The sequence below is a fragment of the Amblyomma americanum genome, chromosome 2 (genome assembly GCF_052857255.1).
Source record: "Amblyomma americanum isolate KBUSLIRL-KWMA chromosome 2, ASM5285725v1, whole genome shotgun sequence".
Lineage (NCBI taxonomy): Eukaryota > Metazoa > Arthropoda > Arachnida > Ixodida > Ixodidae > Amblyomma > Amblyomma americanum.
In genome coordinates this window covers 46,075,577-46,095,692 of record NC_135498.1, presented here as the reverse complement: position 1 = coordinate 46,095,692, position 20,116 = coordinate 46,075,577, and the positions used below count along the sequence as shown (strand labels likewise).

Below are 20,116 nucleotides of genomic sequence, written 5' to 3'. Positions count from 1 at the left end.
GGCATTTTACACTGAACATCTTCCCTATCTTTTAAGTGCCTTGATAAATCTGCACAGCCAGCAAAACTTTATTCAAGATGGCCTTTAAAAATTAGGCAGTGCCTGGAAATGTAACTTCAAAATCAGTAGCACCCCCACCTTCCCCCCAAGAAAAAACATGCAGACATTTAAAAACAGTCAATTTCATTCACTGCATATGAAAACCCTGTGAATGTCAGAGAAGGATGGATGACAAAACGTAACAATGACACAATCCAACAACAGCAATAAAAGAGAAACACCTAGGATGTTCAATAAACGATTTTACTCAGCTACTGTGCAGAGGAAAAAATAATGTTCATATATGCCAGTTCGAGAAAAGTGCACTGTTATAAATGCAGTTTAATACAGACTGATTTCCTGATTTTCTTGAACGTGGGACTCAAGGCAAACAATCAACTTTTCCCATACTAGCTTAAGGCAGTGGAACTGACACTGGTCCATGAAATGCAAGCTGTCCACAAAAACAAATATGCCATTAGGCTGCTATGTTTCTTGAACAAAGTAACTGTCACCCTCTTTCAAGAATGTTGTGTTGCTCCATGGAGAAAACAGCCAGCTGAGAGAATGAACAGAGAGAATGAAATGAATAAAGAACTTACCACCTGCAGTGCTTCCTTGTCAATCTTGCTTGCTTTCAACTGCACAAAAATGACAGAGCTTCAAGTAATGCAGAAAGCTGGGCGAGTTGGTGATTCATGCCATAACCTTGGCACTAAAGTATAGGATGAAGTCATATGAAGTGGTTCATCCAGTGTGCTCCTTCTATGTCTCATCCTTTTTGCTGGTGCCAAGTTTATATCATGACAGTGCTCCAGTAGGCTACACAGTGGCTGCATGTGCCCTCAAGTGATGAGAACAGTCTTCAAAGATAAGGCTCCCATGACATTTACATTAGGATACTGAGTTTTTGACAGCAGGAGAACTACTGGAACCAACAAGAAAGAACTGACGCCACTAGCTGTTTTTGAGAATTACAGTCAAGTCCCTGACACAGCAATAAAGAAGAAGTGCACATTTAAGTAAGCAGGTGATAGAATTTTTTTTCCCAACCATGTCATGCAATAAAAATAAGCATCACATTACAGCAATCATGTTGCATTACACATAACATTGAACATGCCATGCAAGAGCATCTGAAGACAATTAGTTCTCAAAAGTGGCGCACCTCTTCAGCAAGCCTTTCCATCTGGTTTTCCAAAGCATGGCAAATCTCACTGACTTCAGTCAACTGGCCTTGACGTTCCTGCAGAATGGCAAGGCAGAAGGCAAGACCATCACTATAGGCACAGATGTTTATGGTGTCACTGTGGATCTCAGCCACTCCTTTTCTTGGCTATCCACATAGGGGAAAAATCTGACCCCTCTCCAGCGAGGGCAGTGTACACATCACAAAAATAGTGTGCCTTTCGGTGCCAATGTGGTGATGCCAACTTTCCAGGGGGGGAGGGGGAGGGGTTTGCTTGGTCAATATAAACTGCTACCTGCATTGGAGGGGAGACGGCCAGTAGCCACCAAAGGCAAAGACAAAGAGAACTACAGGGCAAATAAACTAATTGAACCCAACTGGGGTGGCAGGGGCCAGACGTCTCCCCTCGCCTCTCCACCAAAGTGGTGTGGCAGGGACTTCCACTAACCAGTAATGTCATCCAACCCCCCCCCCCCCCCCCCCCCCCCTATGTGAATCCCACTTTACATGCCCACGATTCATTCAAAGGAGCAAGTCACAAGAAAGATCCCTTTTCTTCTCATTCCAGGTGTCTATCCGTAGCGAAAAATACCCATAGAGAAATTTATTGGTCTTATAAAAATTAGTAATGGTGCTAGTTTCTCTGTGGGTTGTATCTGCATTTGTACTAGACCAATACAGAAACCGACACACCTTATTGATTGATACATATATGTCATATAACCTATGGTATTAGCTGCATTGGCCTATCTATGAGCTGTATATAAAAAGTATTAGACCAATACAGAATCCAGTACACCTTATCGACTTATACATATTTGCCACGTAGACCAATACTTAATTGTCCATGGGACTGACAGACCGACATGCATTAGTCAATGGGTCTGACAAGATCAGTCGGCTGGTGGTTCTAGTTGTTTTTCATTGCTTCCTTCTCCAGCTCAGACTCTGATCTTAAAATCAACACATGCCGATCCCAGCGCTTATGAAGCATTGCAGTGACGTAAATTATTTGCCACATTAAGAATAAAGTACGCTGAGGCATACAGAAAAACTGCCGCCTCACGTCCCATAAGATCCGGTGCACAACGCTCCCGAACAAACTACATTTGAGTTTAACGCCGCAAGCCGCGGACAACGCGGTGCCCGCAGCGAAGAGTGGGACGGCGAGCGGGAAAAGTCACGAAAGAGGAATACTTTTTTCCTTTCTCTCCCAAGTATGAAAGAAAGCAAACAAGAAAAAAAAGACCAGCTATGGTTGCCCGCATGCCGATTCTCCAATGTAGGGTGGTAAGGCCATGTGACTACGGTGAGTAAAGCTTTTTTTCTCATATTTTGTATTTTAGTAGGCAATTATGCAATAACGCACGCCGAGACCAAACTGGGAGTGTTTGTTACTTTTTTTTTTTCAGTTATCGACTGAGTTTTATGCACAATCTAGCGAAACGGTCTTAGTCTTTAGTAGTAGGACGGCAACGCTGGTTAGCTGTATTGGTTTTTTGTTTGCCTGTTTGTGCGTCGGTAGTGTGAGTTCATCCAGATTTTCACTGCCGCGAAGTCAAAGTTCTACAACATACTTCTTGTAGATATCAACATTCTAGCGCTCGTTTGGCTTTTAATGAGGTGCGTATGCATTAGTTACAACCGCGGGCTGGCAGTCATAGTTATTAATTTTGCCCTGTGGCTTTGCGTTGCTAACGGCCGTTGTCACGCGAACAAAGGAATTTTAATCCCACCGTATGATGTAATGCGGTGGAGAGTTTTAAAATTGTAGGCACGATTTCTTGAGAGGGTTGTTTAAACTTAAAGGAACAGTGAGGAGAGCTCTTATCTAATTTTTTTTTTTTTCAGCAAAATCTGATAGTTCGGCATTTCATGCCTTTGTTGCCACTTGTCCGGGAGCGAAATATGCATTTATTTCAAGGAAATTTAGATTCGAAGTTGAAAAAGTTTTTCCCATCGCTCCGATTCAAGCTCGGGCACTCTTATGACGTCATGGTGTCCTCTTATGATATCATAGGACGGAGTGAAGTGAAATGTGACGTAAACACAGACTCTGTGATTTCTGGCGGCTAGCGATGCGGTCTAGCAGCAGCCGAATTGAAAGCTACCACCACTCCACGTTGAAGGCATCTATCGAGGGCCACTACCGTCTCTTTGTTTACGTTTGCACCGCGTCTTGACAGCGTTATGATGGATCCCGATACCAAACCCAAAGACGAAGTTCTCGCAAAAACTCCGGCATGCATTTCAGCGACCTCAGCCCCACAGAGCGTGCGATGCTTTTGAGGGAGCACAGTTAGGTTAGGCGCCGGCGGGTCATTTCCCTCTTCCGCCGTGAGCAGCTGTTGCTGAATAAATATCGTATACCCAGTACAGGGAGTCGCGAGGACAAGGTCGGCGCATCACCCCCATCGGCGGCTGGCCAGGGCTATGGGGCAATGGATTGTGATTCCTAGAACGGCGCTGTTGCACGGTGCAGCCGGCAGCGTCGAGGAGGTTCCCACGGTTGCAAGGGCCAGGTTGTTTATTTATTTTTTTGCCACAAAAAATGGGTGGGTGCTCAAGGGCGCTCATGTTTAAAGCTGGCGGATTGAAAGTGAAGCCGACGCACGACGCTTCAATGGGTTTCGCGCATTTCCGGAGATATGGGGTCCACTGGATCGGGCTCTCTCAATCGCGTGCATGTACCTTCATATGTGTACTGTAAATAGATTAAATTGGCTGAGAGCTAGAATAGAAAAGCTCCGTTCAACTGCCGAAGCTATTGAATGGAGCCGCAAACAAACGAGTTGGAGGAGAGCGGAGTCATGGTCCCCGCAGGTTCCAAATCTCTTTTTCTTAACTGCCTTGTATCTTGTCTTCCATCCCCAATAAACGATTTCCTTTAAGTATTTTGAAGTTGACTGGCACAGCCGGGAACATTTCGCCGGGCGAGCGTACGAAGACACAAGTGCTCTTTATATTGCTAACTGCCTTGTACGATCACCGACCATCGTGTCATCATAGTTTTTCATCGACTGTAAATCGAGGTGCGTCAAAAACACAACCAAAGGGCACGCAAAGCTCATAGGCACGAAGTGCCATAACAAATTGAAAATCTCCTGGCCACCCGTGGCGCCGCCAAGCATCGGTTTTCTTTGCTTCCAACATTCAGGTTGTCTTTTGTCTGTCTTTCTTGCGTAATTAAAGCGCACTATCGGTTTCAAAACAAAACTTACTTCAATATTGAACCGCGCAACCTTCCTTTGTCAGCCTCAGAGATTCGTGGCTTCCGTGTAGGAAGGAAAAATCCTCCAAGGTGGCATCTCTTGTCCGATGACGTCATCACGCTTGTACTTGCGAGATTGGCCTATGGCGGCGATACCTGTATTTTGTTTCTCGCTACTTTCTACCTTACAAGAGCTTTGTTTTGATTAAGAGTGGCGTTTTTGTGATCAGGAGCTGGTATGCAATTGATCCAAGCCAACTTCAATTTCTCCTCGGTGTCTCTTTAAGTTTTTAAGCTTAATTTTGCTTTCTATTGTGCTGCTATTTGCATTCCTCAAGTGGCAAGCCATGCCCCGGAGGCTCAGCACAGAAGATTGGGTCAAGTTCGCACTCGCAGCCTATTCTGGTCCCAATTTTGCGTAAATAGCGCCTCTGAGATACGTCTTTTCTACCCCTTTTTGTATTTCGTATAGCAGAGTTGAAGTAATGCTCGTTTCGAAGGCATGCAAGGTACTAAGCTTGCACCGAGACTCGCTTCGTTCTTGCTGGCGACGCTCGCTACAGCGCAGCAGTTCCCTCCCTCCACGCAGATATGCATCCATATAATGTCTTGCTGTGGCCTTTTAAGATTGGGCCACACCTCTGCAAGACAATTACACTGGCTGTCGAGGTTCGAGGGATGCTCTGAACACTTTACTTTTGATTCCAACGCGACAATTTTCTCGCCGGCAGTCGATAGCCTGTGTAATTGGCTAACACAAGCGTGTTCCAAGCTTAAAAGTCATATCAAAAGACTATATTGACGCGTATACGCGTATCAGATCATGCACGGCCAAGCATGCCGAGCCACGCGCACTAATGGCGAACGTATCTTGTGCATAGTCACGCTGGAGCTGAAAGCAGAGTGGACAGGGCGTTTTCCTGGCTCATTTGCCTGCCAGAGCTTTCGAACAGTTCTTTCAAACATACGGTGCCATTACCAGGAGAGACCAGCTGTGTGTTGACCTGGTATTGGAGATTCTTCTTTTTAACACACCAAGGAATTTACATGCATGCATCAGTGGCACGTCGCTGCTGTACAGTGAGAAGTACCAATTTTTGAACAAGTGATGCAGTGTCCTGCCCTTGAGATCAATTTTTTATTAGGCAATGCGCAATGTGCTTTTTCATTTTTCAGATGCCTTAGGTTTGGAGAGACTAACCAATTAGCCAGAGCTCATAATCTTGCAATCCACCTCTACCTGCAGTCAAAGTTTTGGTGATGTTTCATTATGCATTGTTCCTCTCATTGTGTATTAAATTGTGTATACATGAAACTGCTGCCAAACTCTCCATTCCTGGAACTTCTGAGCTCTTCAGTGACAGGGAAGATTGCTGTCCGTACCTTCCAGAAATCTGAACCAGTAGACACAATGAGATCCATACACAAATGAGACCTACAAAACAATTAAGAAACCAATACTCTATCAGATTATTAACACCTATTTGTATGCCAGCGTATTGGTCTTATAGGCCTGTCGATATGTACCAATACACTATTTGGCATATAAAACCAATATTCAAGCAAGCCTATAGGATCAGTACACTGACACACCCATAGCTGTCAATAATCTGATAGGCATTTTGGTTTCCTATTGTTTATTTTTTTTCTAGGGATATCAACAAGCACTAGGCAAAGGAAGGTCTGAAGCTATTCACTGACCTTGTACATACTGCCGAGGGCAGCATTATCAAGGCAGATGCGATGTATCGAGGATTTCAGTAAATTCACCTCGCGCTCCGAGCTTTCCAGCTGTAAATTAAAGCACAAACACTGCTGAGGAAAAGCCTGTATAGCCAGATCTGCAAAAAACATTCCCCTCTGTGTGCAAGACTTTGGAGAAATGCACTACAGGCAATTTAGAGACTGAAATGATGAAAAAAGCTTTGCTACTATGCAAGCGTTCTTGCAATTGGGTGCCTGCCTTACTTTTGAAGCAATCTTGGTCACAGAACGATTGCTGGCTACACCGCTTCTAAGCTGATAAGGATAAAGTTAATTCAGGCAAGCTTGGCCCCCACCTCTGCTTACTGATAAAAGCACAAGTTTCCACCACCCCTCATCGACGAACTATGGGTGGACAATCATCGCAAAATTTGCAAATCATAGTGGATGAATAAGTGAACAGAGCAGTTTTGCAGACAATATGAGTGGTTTTTCAGCCCTTGTTTGTCATTAACACTACTAGTATTTCACAATTTTGCTTCTGAGGCAATATTAAAAGCAATTCAAAGGCAAAAGCATCCAGTAAATCAAATGCACTCTCATAGAAGCTTGGCATCCAAAGTGACTTACCTTCAACAAAAGCTCATCATCATTGCCGGATGTCTGCACCTCACAATCAGCCTGCAAGTGAACACGTTTTCAATGCTTGGAATGCTCGCTAAAACTGGCAGCTATATCCCATCTCAAAACGCTAGTGCAAAGCTTACAGTCACATCAGTGAACCAGAGATGTTAGCATTCAAACGCAGTGTCTCTATCCATAGTGCCTGAGAAACACAGTGTGTAGATGGCATGGATACATGCACAGGTTTGGTCATAAGCCCCTATATACTCAGAATGCAGCAGAGCATCTATGCCTATACTGCTTGAATGTGTTTAAACAGCATATCTGAAAGGCAAGCACTGCTGCTGCATATCATCATCAGCCTGACTATGCCTACTGCAGGGCAAAGGCCACCCCCATGTCTCTCCAATTAAACCTGTCCTTTGCCAGCCGTGGCCCCCCTATTCCTGCAAACTTCTTAATCTCATCCGCCCACCTAATTTTCTGCTGCCCCCTGCTATGATTGCCTTCTCTTGGAATCCATTCCGTTACTCTTAAGGACCAGCAGTTATCTTTCCTTCGCACTACATGCCCTGCCCAAGCCCATTTCCTCCTCTTCATTGAATTCGACTAGGATGTCATTTACCTGCCTTTGTTCCCTCATCCACCCTACCCTCTTCCTGCCTCTTACCGTTACCCCTATCATTTTCCTTTCCATAGCTCGCTGCACTGTTTTTAACTTAAGCTGAACCCTTTTCGTTAGCCTTGACGTTTCTACCCCATAGGTGAGTACCAGTAAGATACAGGTGTTGTATACTTCTCTCTTGAGGGATATTGGTAAATTTCCATTCATGATCTGAGGGACCCTGCTACATGCGCTCACCCCATTCTTATTCTTCCAGTTATATCCCTCTCATGATCTAGATCAGCGGACACTACCCACCCTAAGTAGACGTATTCCCTTGCCACTTCCAGCACCTCACTACCAGATCACTACAACTTATTGAACATGTTCCAGTGCTCCGACACTCCACACAGCTTTCAGCTCCTACAGCATTGCACGGAGTTGGTAAGATGGAGTACGATGCATGCAATCTCGGGGCAGTACATGTCCAAGTCTGCCAACCTACCTACACAAGTGGCACAGAACATCTGTGGTCTTGACCTCTATTGTTGTGTAACGCTAGCAACGTGCAAGAGAGAGGCTTACCTTGGGCACCAGGCAGCCATCGGTCTGCACTGCACCAGTGACCTGAAAATATAACCAAAGTGTGCGATTGCAGTTTAGCACACAGAAAAAATGAGCCCACAGCAAAAGCTTTGTGAATTCAAGCTGAAGAAATGCAATTTAATATTCTATAATAAAAATAATTTCATTTCCTTTGTTGATTGTGCCATTTTTATCCTGCGATTATTTCTCTGTTGTTGTGACAACAGGGTATGCACTGTTCACCACTGGCATGTGTTTCGAAATCAACTTCAGTGGCAATAGAAACACTTGTTTCTATTGCCACAGCTAGCAAGCAGGGCAGGTACCAGCCCTGTTTGCAACCTTCTTTCTCACGACTTGTTTGTTATGCTTCGTTAGCTGGAACATGAGCAGCCAAATTGGCCATGAGTCTACAGACTTATGAATAAAATCTCCACACAAGAAAGTAAATTAAAACATTTGCAATGAAGAAGACGACAGTGCGCCACCATCGACGACGATGAAGAGGTTCGGACAGCCTCGGCGACCGGCTGCCGTGTGCGTTGAAGAGCTCGAGCTTGCTCTGGAAGTTCATTCTAGTGCCGCCGCTGCTTGGTCAGTTTGTGCAACGGTTACGCCGTCAGCCCCCTTTCAGCTTTACAATAAACCGCTCTTCACTTGGTGGAGGTTCGGTTTCCCGTCCTCATACCGCCCTGGACCTCCGCCACCACACGGTACCGAACCCTGCTATGCCCGCTCAGCCCGAAGCCAACCACCAAGCCGTGCAGGTGGACTCCCCCCGTCATCTGCTCCGGTGCTGTCCGGCAATGAGACCCTGTCGTCTTCAACGGGCACTGCGATCAAGATGTTGAAGACTAGCTGGTCTCGTATGAGCGGGTGAGCCGCAAGTTGTTAAACTGGGACGACTGCATGAAGCTCAACAACGTCATATTCTATCCGAGCGACGTCGCCCGCCAACCTCTGCTTTCGGAACCATGAGGCTGATATTCCAACATTGACTAATTTCATGACGACATTTGCAGAAGTTTTTGGCCGTCCCACAGTACAGAAACTTCATGCTGAGCAATGTTTGCGCGTTCAGGCTCAACATGCGGGTGAGAGCTTCACCGCCTACATTGAAGATGTGGTCGATCTCTGCAAACGTGTCGACCCGTCTATGCCTGAGGCAGACAGGATCAAGCATATTATGAATGGAATTGACGACGACGCTTTCCACATGTTGGTGGCAAAAAGTCCAACTATTGTCGCTTCAGTGTACAACCTCTGCTAAGGATATGATGAGTTGCGCAAGCTACACCTTGCCGCTCATCGCTCACTCGTCGTGCCTGGCGAGCCCATAACCGGCCTGGCCGTCAACAGTGACCTGTTTGGTCAAATCCTTTTCGCTCACAGCGCAACACGAACGGGACACAAGACGAAGGACTAGCACAAACAGGCGCTGACTATCAACTGGTTTTTTATTGAAGAATGAAAAGCGTGTAAATACAAACACTGAACTACTTATCAATCAACAAAAAGTTATCTGGAAGGCACGTGGGAGGTTAGATAGCTCAATTCCCTCTCGGATAACGTTATGGAAGGGCTGCTGATACATTTTGCGCCGTTGTGGTAAATATAAAAAGCTTCCATAACTTCGCGTGTTAATTTATTGTTATGTCGGAACAGGATGCGCGTGTTCTTGTAATCGGGAACACATTGGCATTTTTTGCACTGGAAAGACGCCTGGGCAAGGGAATCCCCTTTAGCTCTCCTTTCTGCATGATCCTTTTCATGCCTGCATTGGCATTGCCTGCTGTGGGAGCCTGCGTGAGACAGGGGGTCATTTTTTCTGGTGTTTTCATGCTCCATCAAGCGTTTGTTAACGCACCTGCCAGTCTGGCCAATGTACATGGCACCGCAAGAGAAGGGGACCTGGTATACCACCCCTACCTCGCAAGGTATAGATGGCGAAACATGACGCACTTTACAATCATCCCTCTTGCTCTTGCCGTAGTGCCACTGATTCACCTGTTTGCACATTGCGCTAAGTTTTCAAGGTGCAGAAAAGATGACATCAACGTCGTATCTGCCCACAGGTGAATCAGGTGAATCAGAGGCACTACGGCAAGAGCAAGAGGGATGATTGTAAAGTGTGTCATGTGTCGCCATCTATACCTTGCGAGGTAGGGGTGGTATACCAGGTCCCCTTCTCTTGTGGTGCCATGTACATTGGCCAGACTGGCAGGTGCGTTAACAAACGCTTGATGGAGCATGAAAACACCAGAAAAAATGACCCCCTGTCTCACACAGGCTCCCACAGCAGGCAATGCCAATGCAGGCATGAAAAGGATCATGCAGAAAGGAGAGCTAAAGGGGACCCCCTTGTCCAGGCATCTTTCCAGTGCAAAAAATGCCAATGTGTTCCCGATTACAAGAACACGCGCATCCTGTTCCGACATAACAATAAATTAACACGCGAAGTTATGGAAGCTTTTTATATTTACCACAACGGCGCAAAATGTATCAGCAGCCCTTCCATAACGTTATCCGAGAGGGAATTGAGCTATCTAACCTCCCACGTGCCTTCCAGATAACTTTTTGTTGATTGATAAGTAGTTCAGTGTTCGTATTTACACGCTTTTCATTCTTCAATAAAAAACCAGTTGATAGTCAGCGCCTGTTTGTGCTAGTCCTTCGTCTTGTGTCCCGTTTGTGTTGCGCTGTGAGCGAAAATGAACACTTACCAACTCGCCCAAATTTCCGCCTTGCTTGGTCAAATCAAAGACTTCGTGATGAGGTGGCCCGGCAGCTTTCGCTCCTCTCGGGCACACACTTTTCGTCCCCTGTCCTGACTCCTGAGTTGCAGCACACCATCGCCCAGGAGGTAGCCGATGCACTTCCAGCTCGTCAGCAGCCGGTTCCCGTAGCTCCTCAAGCCAACCTTCTCGAGATGTAGCCCGCTCCCGTTGCTGCTCCTTTGGGCTATGGTGCAACCATTGCAACGCCTCTTGCCCCTATGCCTGGGCTTCTCACATATGCCGAAGTCGTTGCACGCCCATCGCAGCCGCAGGCCTTGGCCTATGTTCCCAGCCAAATGCCTCCGCCTGTTGCTCCTCGATTCCACCCAGCGCTGGCTGCTCACAACCCTTGGCGCACGGCTGATAATCGGCCGATTTGCTACGCTTGCGGTCTCCCGGGCCATGTCGCACGCCTCTGTTGCCGTACTCTAGCTGCCCCTGTGCCACCTCTGCCGGCTTACACCCCGTCGTACTGCACCTTTCGCCCATTTTCAGGACCATCACCCCCAGCGCCCTCTTCTGACCCTGCTTCCGGCCGCCAGCCATTCGCTTCGCATAGCTCAGCTTCCCCTCGCCGTCGCTCCTTGTCACTTATGAAGCGTCACAGCATCCCCGCGGAACCGGAAAACAAGGAGGCGAAGTTCCTGGGGCACGAACTACGCACACTTCGACCCGCTCAAGTCCTCGCCTTTCCCCACTGAACTTTTTAAATGTGTTAGTTGACGGCGTTCGAGCACTTGCGCTCGTGGACAAAAGTGCTCCCGTTTCTGTTATATCCGAAAAGTTCTGTCGTTCGCTGCGTAAAGTCACCACCACACCTTTGGGATTATCTCTTTGCACCGCTAGCACCGAGACTGTTCATCCTTCCGCGGCTTGCACAGTACGTGTCATCATCGCGGGCATTTTGTATGTCATCGGATTTTTAGTACTCAGTACTTGCTCCCATGACCTCATCCTTGGCTGAGATTTTCTATCCCGTCATCATGCCGTCATAGACTGTGCCCGTGCTCATGTGGCATTCTCCATGCTTCCCGATACGCTCGCCGACGACCCGCCGTCTCGCTCTGGTACCAAACTTGTTGCCGCAGACACCTATGTTCCCCCCACCAGTGCCGTGCTCATTCCCGTGTCGACCACCGCTGGGTCTGTACTCTTCGCGCCTTCGCCCATCCTCGCTTCTCGCCGACACCTACCTCTTCCATTTGGTGTCCTCGACATATGCCACGGTGCACCGAACTCGTCGTCTCGAATCCCTCGCCCTATCAGTTCACCTTGCTCTGTGGAGAATGTCTTGGACACATTGAACACCTTGACCTGCTCATGCCCTTCGATGATGACACTCTTTGCGGTGGCACCTCCGTCGCCGCCCTCACACCGCCTAGCGCGGTCTCCAACCCGCTCTTTCAGGAAATGTTTCACCGTTCAGTGGCCAGCGACCTCGACCCAGCTCACCGCGAGAAGCTCCTTGCCCTGCTATTCAAGTTCCGCTCTTCCTTCGACCACCAGACTTCTTTAGGCTGCGCGACCACCGTCGTTCACCGCATTGATACAGGACCTCATGGCCCTCTCCACCAGTGCCCCTATCGAGTGTTACCTCCAGAGCGCCGCGTCAATGCTGAACAGGTTGACGACATGCTGCACCCTGGCGTTAATCAGTCCTCTTGTAGTCCGTGGTTGTCGCCCGTCGTGCTCGTCAAAAAGAAGGGTGATTCGATTCGGTTCTGTGTTGATTATCGTCGCCTAAACAAAATTGTGCGCAAGGACGTCTACCCACTACCTCGTATTGATGACGCCCTCGACTGTTTGCAAGGAGCCGAGTTCTTCTCCTTCCTGGATCTCCGTTCCGGCTATTGGCAAGTCCCCATGGCTGTATCTGACCATCCGAAAACAGCTTTTGTCACCCCTCACGACCTCTATGAATTCAACGTGATGTCATTCGGACTCTGTAACGCTCCCGCAATGTTTGAGCGCATGATGGACAACATCTTGCGTGGCCTCAAATGGCACGTTTGCCTATGCTATTTAGACTATGTCGTTTTTTCGCGTGATTTCCCGACACATCTCGAGCGCTTGCACAAGATACTGCGCTGTCTCACAGATGCTGGTCTCCAACTCAGCTTTAAGAAATGTCGATTCGGTGCCCGCAAACTGACCATACTAGGCCATGTCATCTCCAAAGGTGGCATCCTGCCCGATCCGGAGAAGCTTCGTGCTGTCACAAACTTTCCCAAACCGACTTCTGTAAAGGAGCTCCGAAGCTTCGTGGGCCTGTGCTCATATTTTCGCCGCTTTGTGCGCAACTTCGCCTCTATCATCGCACCGCTTACGAAGCTCCTGAATGGGCCAGCCGATCTGTCTGCTTGGAACTCAGCCTGCAACGCTGCTTTCGCTACCCTCCGTCGTCTTCTGACTTCACCACCGATCCTGCGCCATTACGACCCCAGTGCGCCAACCGAGTTGCACACCGACGCCAGAGGCGTAAGCCTCCGAGCCGTCCTTGCACAGCGTAAGGCCGGCTTTCCCGAATACGCTGTTGCTTACGCAAGTCGTACGCTCACAAAAGCCGAATCTAATTACACCGTTACAGAAAAGGAGTGCCTCGCCATAGTGTGGGCACTCACAAAATTTCGTCCTTACCTTTATGGCCACCCCATCGACGTTGTTACTGACTACCATGCCCTCTGCTGGTTGGCTACCCTCAAAGACCCTTCTGGACGCCTCGGCCGCTGGGCCCTTCGTCTTCAGGAATATATTTACGTCGTATACCAGTCGGACTGCAAACATTCCGACGCTGACGCCTTGTCGCACTCACCTCTGCCATCTCCTACGCCCTTTTCGTCCTTGTCCGCCTCGGCACTGGCTGCGCTCACAGCCACGGACCTCCCAACGGAACAGCGTCGAGATCCATGGATTTCTTCGCTCCTAGATGCCCTCAATGCGCCGACTACGGATTCGTTATCCCGGGCCCTTTGTCGTCAAGCTTATATATTAACGATTCGCGACTCTACTATATCGCCGCAACAATCACCCGGATGGCCGCAAATGGTTCTTGGTTCTTCCTCGCCAGCTTCGCTCTGAAGTTTGTGCGCATCACCATTCCGACCCACAAAGCGCTCATGCAGGATTGCTGAAAACCTACAAACATTTGCACCAGCGATACTACTGGCGTGGAATGTACAATTTTGTTCGCCGTTATATACTGCCGCGAATATTTGCAGTGTTTATTCGTTTTTCAAATCTGCCGCGACACCACCTTATCGCTTTGTTTGCGACGCAAGACGCGACTAGATTTATCTCGATTGATCGCAGCCAGGCAAAGCTGATTCTTCGTTGTTCCGGAATGTTCTAGTAACTTTGCGCCCTTTATCTCGAATGTTCGCTATCAGCTTTAAATTGAGCACGGCCGACCGCGGCGGGCATTCTGTTCGACGACCGCCGAGCACGCTTGTCGCTTCGCCGCCGCCGAGTGATTCAGTCTATTTTGGGTGCAAGTCAGCCCAATAAACAGTTCTTTTAGAAGATCCTTTCGTCCGTCTTCATCGCTGCTTCGACTGCCGTCACCACTACGTGACATCTGGTGGAGGTGCTGGGTAGCCTTCCATGTTCCGGACGCCCCCTTCAAGTCGTGAAGCCAGCCCTGAGCGCTTCGCACCCGAGGACGAGCCAGCAGCTCAGCGAGCCAGCCGACGTCTCCAGGGAGAGGAGCCTGAGTTCGGGAAACTGCCGGACCGCACAAGACAGCGAAAAGACGCGGCTACGAGCACCGCAATCTCACCGAAGATGTCGACACCGATCATACTGCAGCAGCCGCGGGTGCCGCCAACTTTCAATGGATCCCTAGGCGAAGACCCTGAAGAATGGTTGGATCAATTTGAGCGCGTGGCGTCATTCAACAAGTGGGATGATGCGGCAAAGATTGGACACGTTTTTTTCTCATTGGATGGCTCCGCACGCACGTGGTACGAAAACTACGAGTCGTCCCTTACGACATGGGAGCTATTCAAGAGAGAACTATTGAAGGTATTTACCAGTGTCGTGAGGAAAGAAAGAGCCGAACGACTCCTCGAGTCCAGGATCCAGCTTCCGAATGAGCCCGTCCGCAGTTACGTCGAGGAGATGAAGCGCTTATTTCGCCGCGCCGATCCCGGGATGACCGAGGAAAAGAAAGTTCAGTTCTTAATGCGCGGCGTAAAAGAACAACGCTTTGGCAGCCTCGTCCGTCAGCCGCCAAAAACGGTCGAGGAATTCATGCAGGAAGCCTGCACGATTGAGAAGACCCTCGACGTCCGAGCTCGGCAGTACAACCGCCCTTCCTCTGCCTATGCAATCCGTTCGGACACGCCGGCCACCACCAGCGACAGCTTGCGGGACGTTATCCGCGAAATCGTCCGAGAGGAGCTACGCCGATTACTGCCATCCTCCCCACAGCCACAAGCATCGACTCTGATGGACGTGGTACGGGAAGAAGTGCAACAGGCACTTGGCACCCCGACGGCCACAGAACCCCAGGCCACGACCACGCTAGACGCCATGCTGCCCAACGTTACAGAAGAAGAGAACGTCGACGTTGCCGCCTACCTTCAACGCGCAGAAGAAGCTCGAAGGCTTGCCCGATTACGGATCAAAGATCAGCAGCGGTCCGACGCCAGACGCTACAACCTACGAAGACGCAACGCGGAATACAAGCCAGGAGACCAAGTCTGGGTGTGGACGCCCATTCGCCGCCGCGGATTGAGTGAAAAGCTTTTGCGCCGCTATTTCGGCCCGTACAAGGTTCTTCGTCGGCTGGGTGAACTGGATTATGAAGTCATCCCTGACGCAATGACTGCATCCCAGCGACGCCGCGTACGACCAGAAGTTGTCCATGTAGTCCGTCTGAAGCCGTATTATGCGCGCTAAAGGCCGCTGCATTTTCATGCTCTATTTTCGCAAGATCCGTTTTTTTTCCCTTACTAGTCGCATTATTTGTTTTAATGCATCGGGTCGATGCTTCTTTGAGAGGGGAGTAATGCCGCGAATATTTGCAGTGTTTATTCGTTTTTCAAATCTGCCGCGACACCACCTTATCGCTTTGTTTGCGACGCAAGACGCGACTAGATTTATCTCGATTGATCGCAGCCAGGCAAAGCTGATTCTTCGTTGTTCCGGAATGTTCTAGTAACTTTGCGCCCTTTATCTCGAATGTTCGCTATCAGCTTTAAATTGAGCACGGCCGACCGCGGCGGGCATTCTGTTCGACGACCGCCGAGCACGCTTGTCGCTTCGCCGCCGCCGAGTGATTCAGTCCATTTTGGGTGCAAGTCAGCCCAATAAACAGTTCTTTTAGAAGATCCTTTCGTCCGTCTTCATCGCTGCTTCGACTGCCGTCACCACTACGTGACAATACGCTCCTGCATTGCCTGTCAGCAGCGCAAGTCCGCTCCTCACCCCTCCCCTGGCCCGTTACAGCCATTGCCTTGCCCAGCTCATCCCTTCGATCGCGTGGGCATCGATCTGTATGGTCCCCTGCCATCCATGCCTGCCGGGAATCGTTGGATTATAGTAGCCGTGGACCACCTCACTAGGTATGCTGAGACGGCAGCCCTGCCCTCGGCTAGTGCTCGCGACGTCGCATCCTTCCTCCTCCATCATTTCATCCTGCGTCACAGTGCCCCTCAGGAACTTCTCGGCGACCGTAGCAGTGTTTTCTTATCTGACGTCGTTCACGAACTACTGGATGCGTGCCACACTGTCCATCGCAAGACCACTGCCTACCATCCCCAAACGAACGGCCTCACCGAATGCTTAAAAACCGGACTCTTGGAGACATGCTCGCCATGTACATTTCCTCCGACGCCTCCAATTGGGATCAAGTACTTGCATTCGTCCCTTATGCTTACAATACTGCCTCTCAAGCCACAACCCGTTTTTCTTCGTTCTTTCTTTTATATGGCCGTGAACCTCGTCTCCTGGATACCATCCTTCCGTACCACCCCGACAGCTCGGAATGCACTTTTCTCTCTGACGTTGCCCATCATGCCGAGCAGTGCCGCCAGCTAGCTCGCTCGAGCTAGTTGACGAGTACCACTCAAGGCCTCCGCACATATGCGAGCGACCGCGGCCAGTCCGCCCATGACTTTCCCACTGACTCGCTCGTCTGGTTGTCTGTGCCAGCTGCCTCCAAGTTTGTTGTTAAGTACCTCGGCCCTTACCATGTCTTGGAGCGCACGTCACCTATGAACTATACCGTCCAGCTCGTGATCCCCTCTTCGGATCACCACTGTCGGGGCCACGAAATTGTTCATGTCAGCCGGCTCAAGCTGTACTATGACCCCCTTGTCATCTCTTTGCCTTGAGTCATTAGGATGGCTCCCTCTTGTCGCCGGGGCAGTTGCAATGAAGAAGACGACAGTGCGCCACCATCGACGGCGATGAAGAGGTTCGGCTGGCCTCGCCAACTGGCTGCCGGGCGCGTTGGAGAGCTCGAGCTTGCTCTGGAAGTCCGTTCTAGTGCCGCCGCTGCTGGGTCAGTTTGTGCAACGGTTACGCCGCCAGCCCTTTCAGCTCTACAATAAACCGGTCTTCACTTTAACTTAAAAAGAAAACACAATATTTCGAGACTGAATTAAACCAGAAACAGTCAAAGGTGTACCCAGGTTGTTTTAAATTAATGATGAAAATATGATCAAATGAATATAAATGTTAATGAAACTGTGCAAAAAAGTGAAAGGAGCCCCACAACAAAAACAAGTTACCTTTACTTTTCCACAAGGCCAAACAGTTTTTCTGAAGAAGCTTGCTAGTCGCAAAAAGTGGAGAACGGCATTTTGCAAGAACAAAATTTCACACTTTTGACCGCTCACGAAACAAAAACTATAGTTGGATAGAACTAATGAACGAAGTGGCAGATGCCCCTCAAAGGAAGCCCCCTCCAGCCTATGGCATTGACCGGTTTTCAGGCTGTGGCTATCTTTTCATCTGCAACCCCCTGCATTGTCATGCCAACAGGTCCAATGAGATTCACCACAATGTTATGAAAATCAGTCCATGCCATTGGCTGAAGGGTCTCCTTTGAGGGACATTTGTCACTTTAAAAGTGGTATATTATTTGATAAAGAATAAGGAGACCAATTCAAATTAATTTTAAGGCCTTCCCTAATTTTTACTACCTGCGAGTAGTGGTTTTTCTGGTTTAAAGCCGATCCTAAACAAACAGTAATTTCCCCTGAACAATTTCGCAGAGAATATTTTAAATACTTCTGACACACAAAAAGGTTGAACAGCGCAATAATAAGCATTTTCGAAATCACATATTTTTTTTTTTTCAACACAAAGTCATTACATGAAAAAAATTAAAGAGTGGGCATTGAAGCTCTGCCAAAATCACTAAAGCTGTGTTGCCTTTCTGAAAAATAAAATAGCCGTTGGAAATTTGGGGAGTCGTCCTACATGCGGTGCCAATGTATTATGGGGTGTGGGACCTCTGACTGCTGCTCTCAGTTGCGAATGCATCGCTGCGCAGCTGTTGCTTTTTAAGCAGTGCCTCCATGAGCACCTATAGCTGCAAGGCCCGTACATATCACGCGCCTCAGTGCCCAGTGCTACCCTGCATGAAGCGTCGGAAAGGGGCACCCATCTCCATGTGTCTCATGTCAGCTTCCCTTGGTGCTCGCATGGTCCACTTGATTATAAATTTCATGTGCAGAAGAATGGCTGCAGCAGCTGCAGTCAGCTCAGACTCGTCCAGGGAAAGTCATGGGAGCCGTGTGTCTTTCAACTGTGCATGCCGCCATAGTGGTTCTCCGCCAGCCTCGTGCACTCGGCTTTTTTCCTTACATTTTTTAAAATCTCTAGTAAACTTCGATCTGCGTGGAGCGGTGGCAGCCAGTGGCTCCTATTCGAATTAATCGTAGCGGATGGGACTTGTTCAAATTATAAAAAGTTTTCCCCCATTGAAATACACAGGGCTATGCCAGGACACAGGCATCAGTTCGAATTAACCATCAGTTTGAATTCATGAGCTTTTACTGTATTTTTTTTCCAATACTAATTTAACGTCACGAAGGTCAGATACACCTTAGCGAATGTTGCCCTTTTCCTGACCAAACATTTCGAGCTTAAGACCAAGATGTCCTTGGCATTCAGACTTCTTTATTATTACAAATTTGCAATTATTTTTTATCTAAATGTTTTTCAGTTTTTATCTGATTTCAAGAACGCAGAGGTGTACATTCTGCACAGGACCACGAAGATCTCACTTCTAAGAACCACCACTGCAGAAGGCACGCACAGATAAAAATGCAACTTACCATGCTCTCCCGCCAGTTCTGTTTTTGCTCAAGCTGTTTGGAAAGGCTGGATACGATTTCTGTCAAGTTTTGATTGGCCTCCCTGCAATGTGATGGAGATGTTTAATTTTAATGCTGTAATCTTTTCTTGTGGGTTTAGAAATAGTAGCACAGCATCAATCAGACTTCTCTTTATTTTTAACAAATGACCAGTTCAAAAGACCGACCTGCAGAATATTCAACATGTGTTGCAGTTCATATCACACCGACGATGAAATGGTTCAAAGTCGATTTCACTCATTTGGGATTCCTTGAGACGATACCCATCATGGCTTTTGCTATGAGCAGGCTACTGTAAGCATAGACTACTTTTATTCAAATAGTGCAGTACACTGCTGGCACACATTACTGGGGTCATATCCAATGCGCAGACATAGCCTCGGTGTCACCTTTAGCAGTTGTGTACAGGCAACAACACTGACCTACGCTTGCTATACAAAAAATGACGGCTGATTTAATGTGGTTAGGCCAAATGCTAATTAGGCGTGCTAGAACTTCAGTCTCAAGCTGAGGCTCGCTTTTCAAGCTCAAGCAAGCTTCAAAGATTGGAAAAATCAGTGAGTGGGGTCCTTAGTGCTAGTGCACTAAGCTCCACCTTAAGGGTGTATGCGGAATTGGTCATCATCTACTTTACATTCATATATCACTGGGAGTCCTCATACCACTCCTGGCGCAGTGGCGCAGTGGTAAAGTGATGTGCCACTGCCCTTTTTTTACTAGAAGTAAACAAGAAAATCACGGCAGAAAACAACGCATCATTTTCCCCCGCATGCTTCTCAGTTATTGTCCCAGCTGGTACTTTTTTTTACGCTGTCCCATGAAAATGTAACAGTAGGGTTCTATTGAAGACTCTTTTTTTTCTGTTCAAGAGGGAATGTAACTGAGCAGTCATTTTATGTAGAAGAAGATTTCTCAATGTAGAAGAAAAGACACCAAGCTGGCAGTGGACAATGACCTAAACCAGTGATGTCTCGACAGCAAAACTTTGTCTTTTCTTTTAGTTTTTGCATGTCACCCTCACTTGGGATTTCTCTATGTGCCGATGACATTTACTTC

At 48.2% G+C, this 20,116-nt stretch overlaps 1 protein-coding gene across 10 annotated transcripts in view; it reads right to left on the bottom strand.

The window, feature by feature from the left end:
• LOC144121162 (uncharacterized) overlaps nt 1-20,116 on the bottom strand; it is an 80,265-nt gene that overhangs the window by 30,489 nt on the left and 29,660 nt on the right. For all 10 annotated transcript variants that reach the window (XM_077654162.1, XM_077654165.1, XM_077654166.1 and 7 more), the window contains exons 20-25: nt 19,022-19,103; nt 7,957-7,998; nt 6,774-6,824; nt 6,141-6,230; nt 1,208-1,285; nt 642-680 (exon numbers count right to left, since the gene is read on the bottom strand). In XM_077654162.1, coding sequence (XP_077510288.1) covers nt 642-680; nt 1,208-1,285; nt 6,141-6,230; nt 6,774-6,824; nt 7,957-7,998; nt 19,022-19,103 — 382 coding nt within the window. The remainder of the gene's footprint in view (nt 1-641; nt 681-1,207; nt 1,286-6,140; nt 6,231-6,773; nt 6,825-7,956; nt 7,999-19,021; nt 19,104-20,116) is intronic.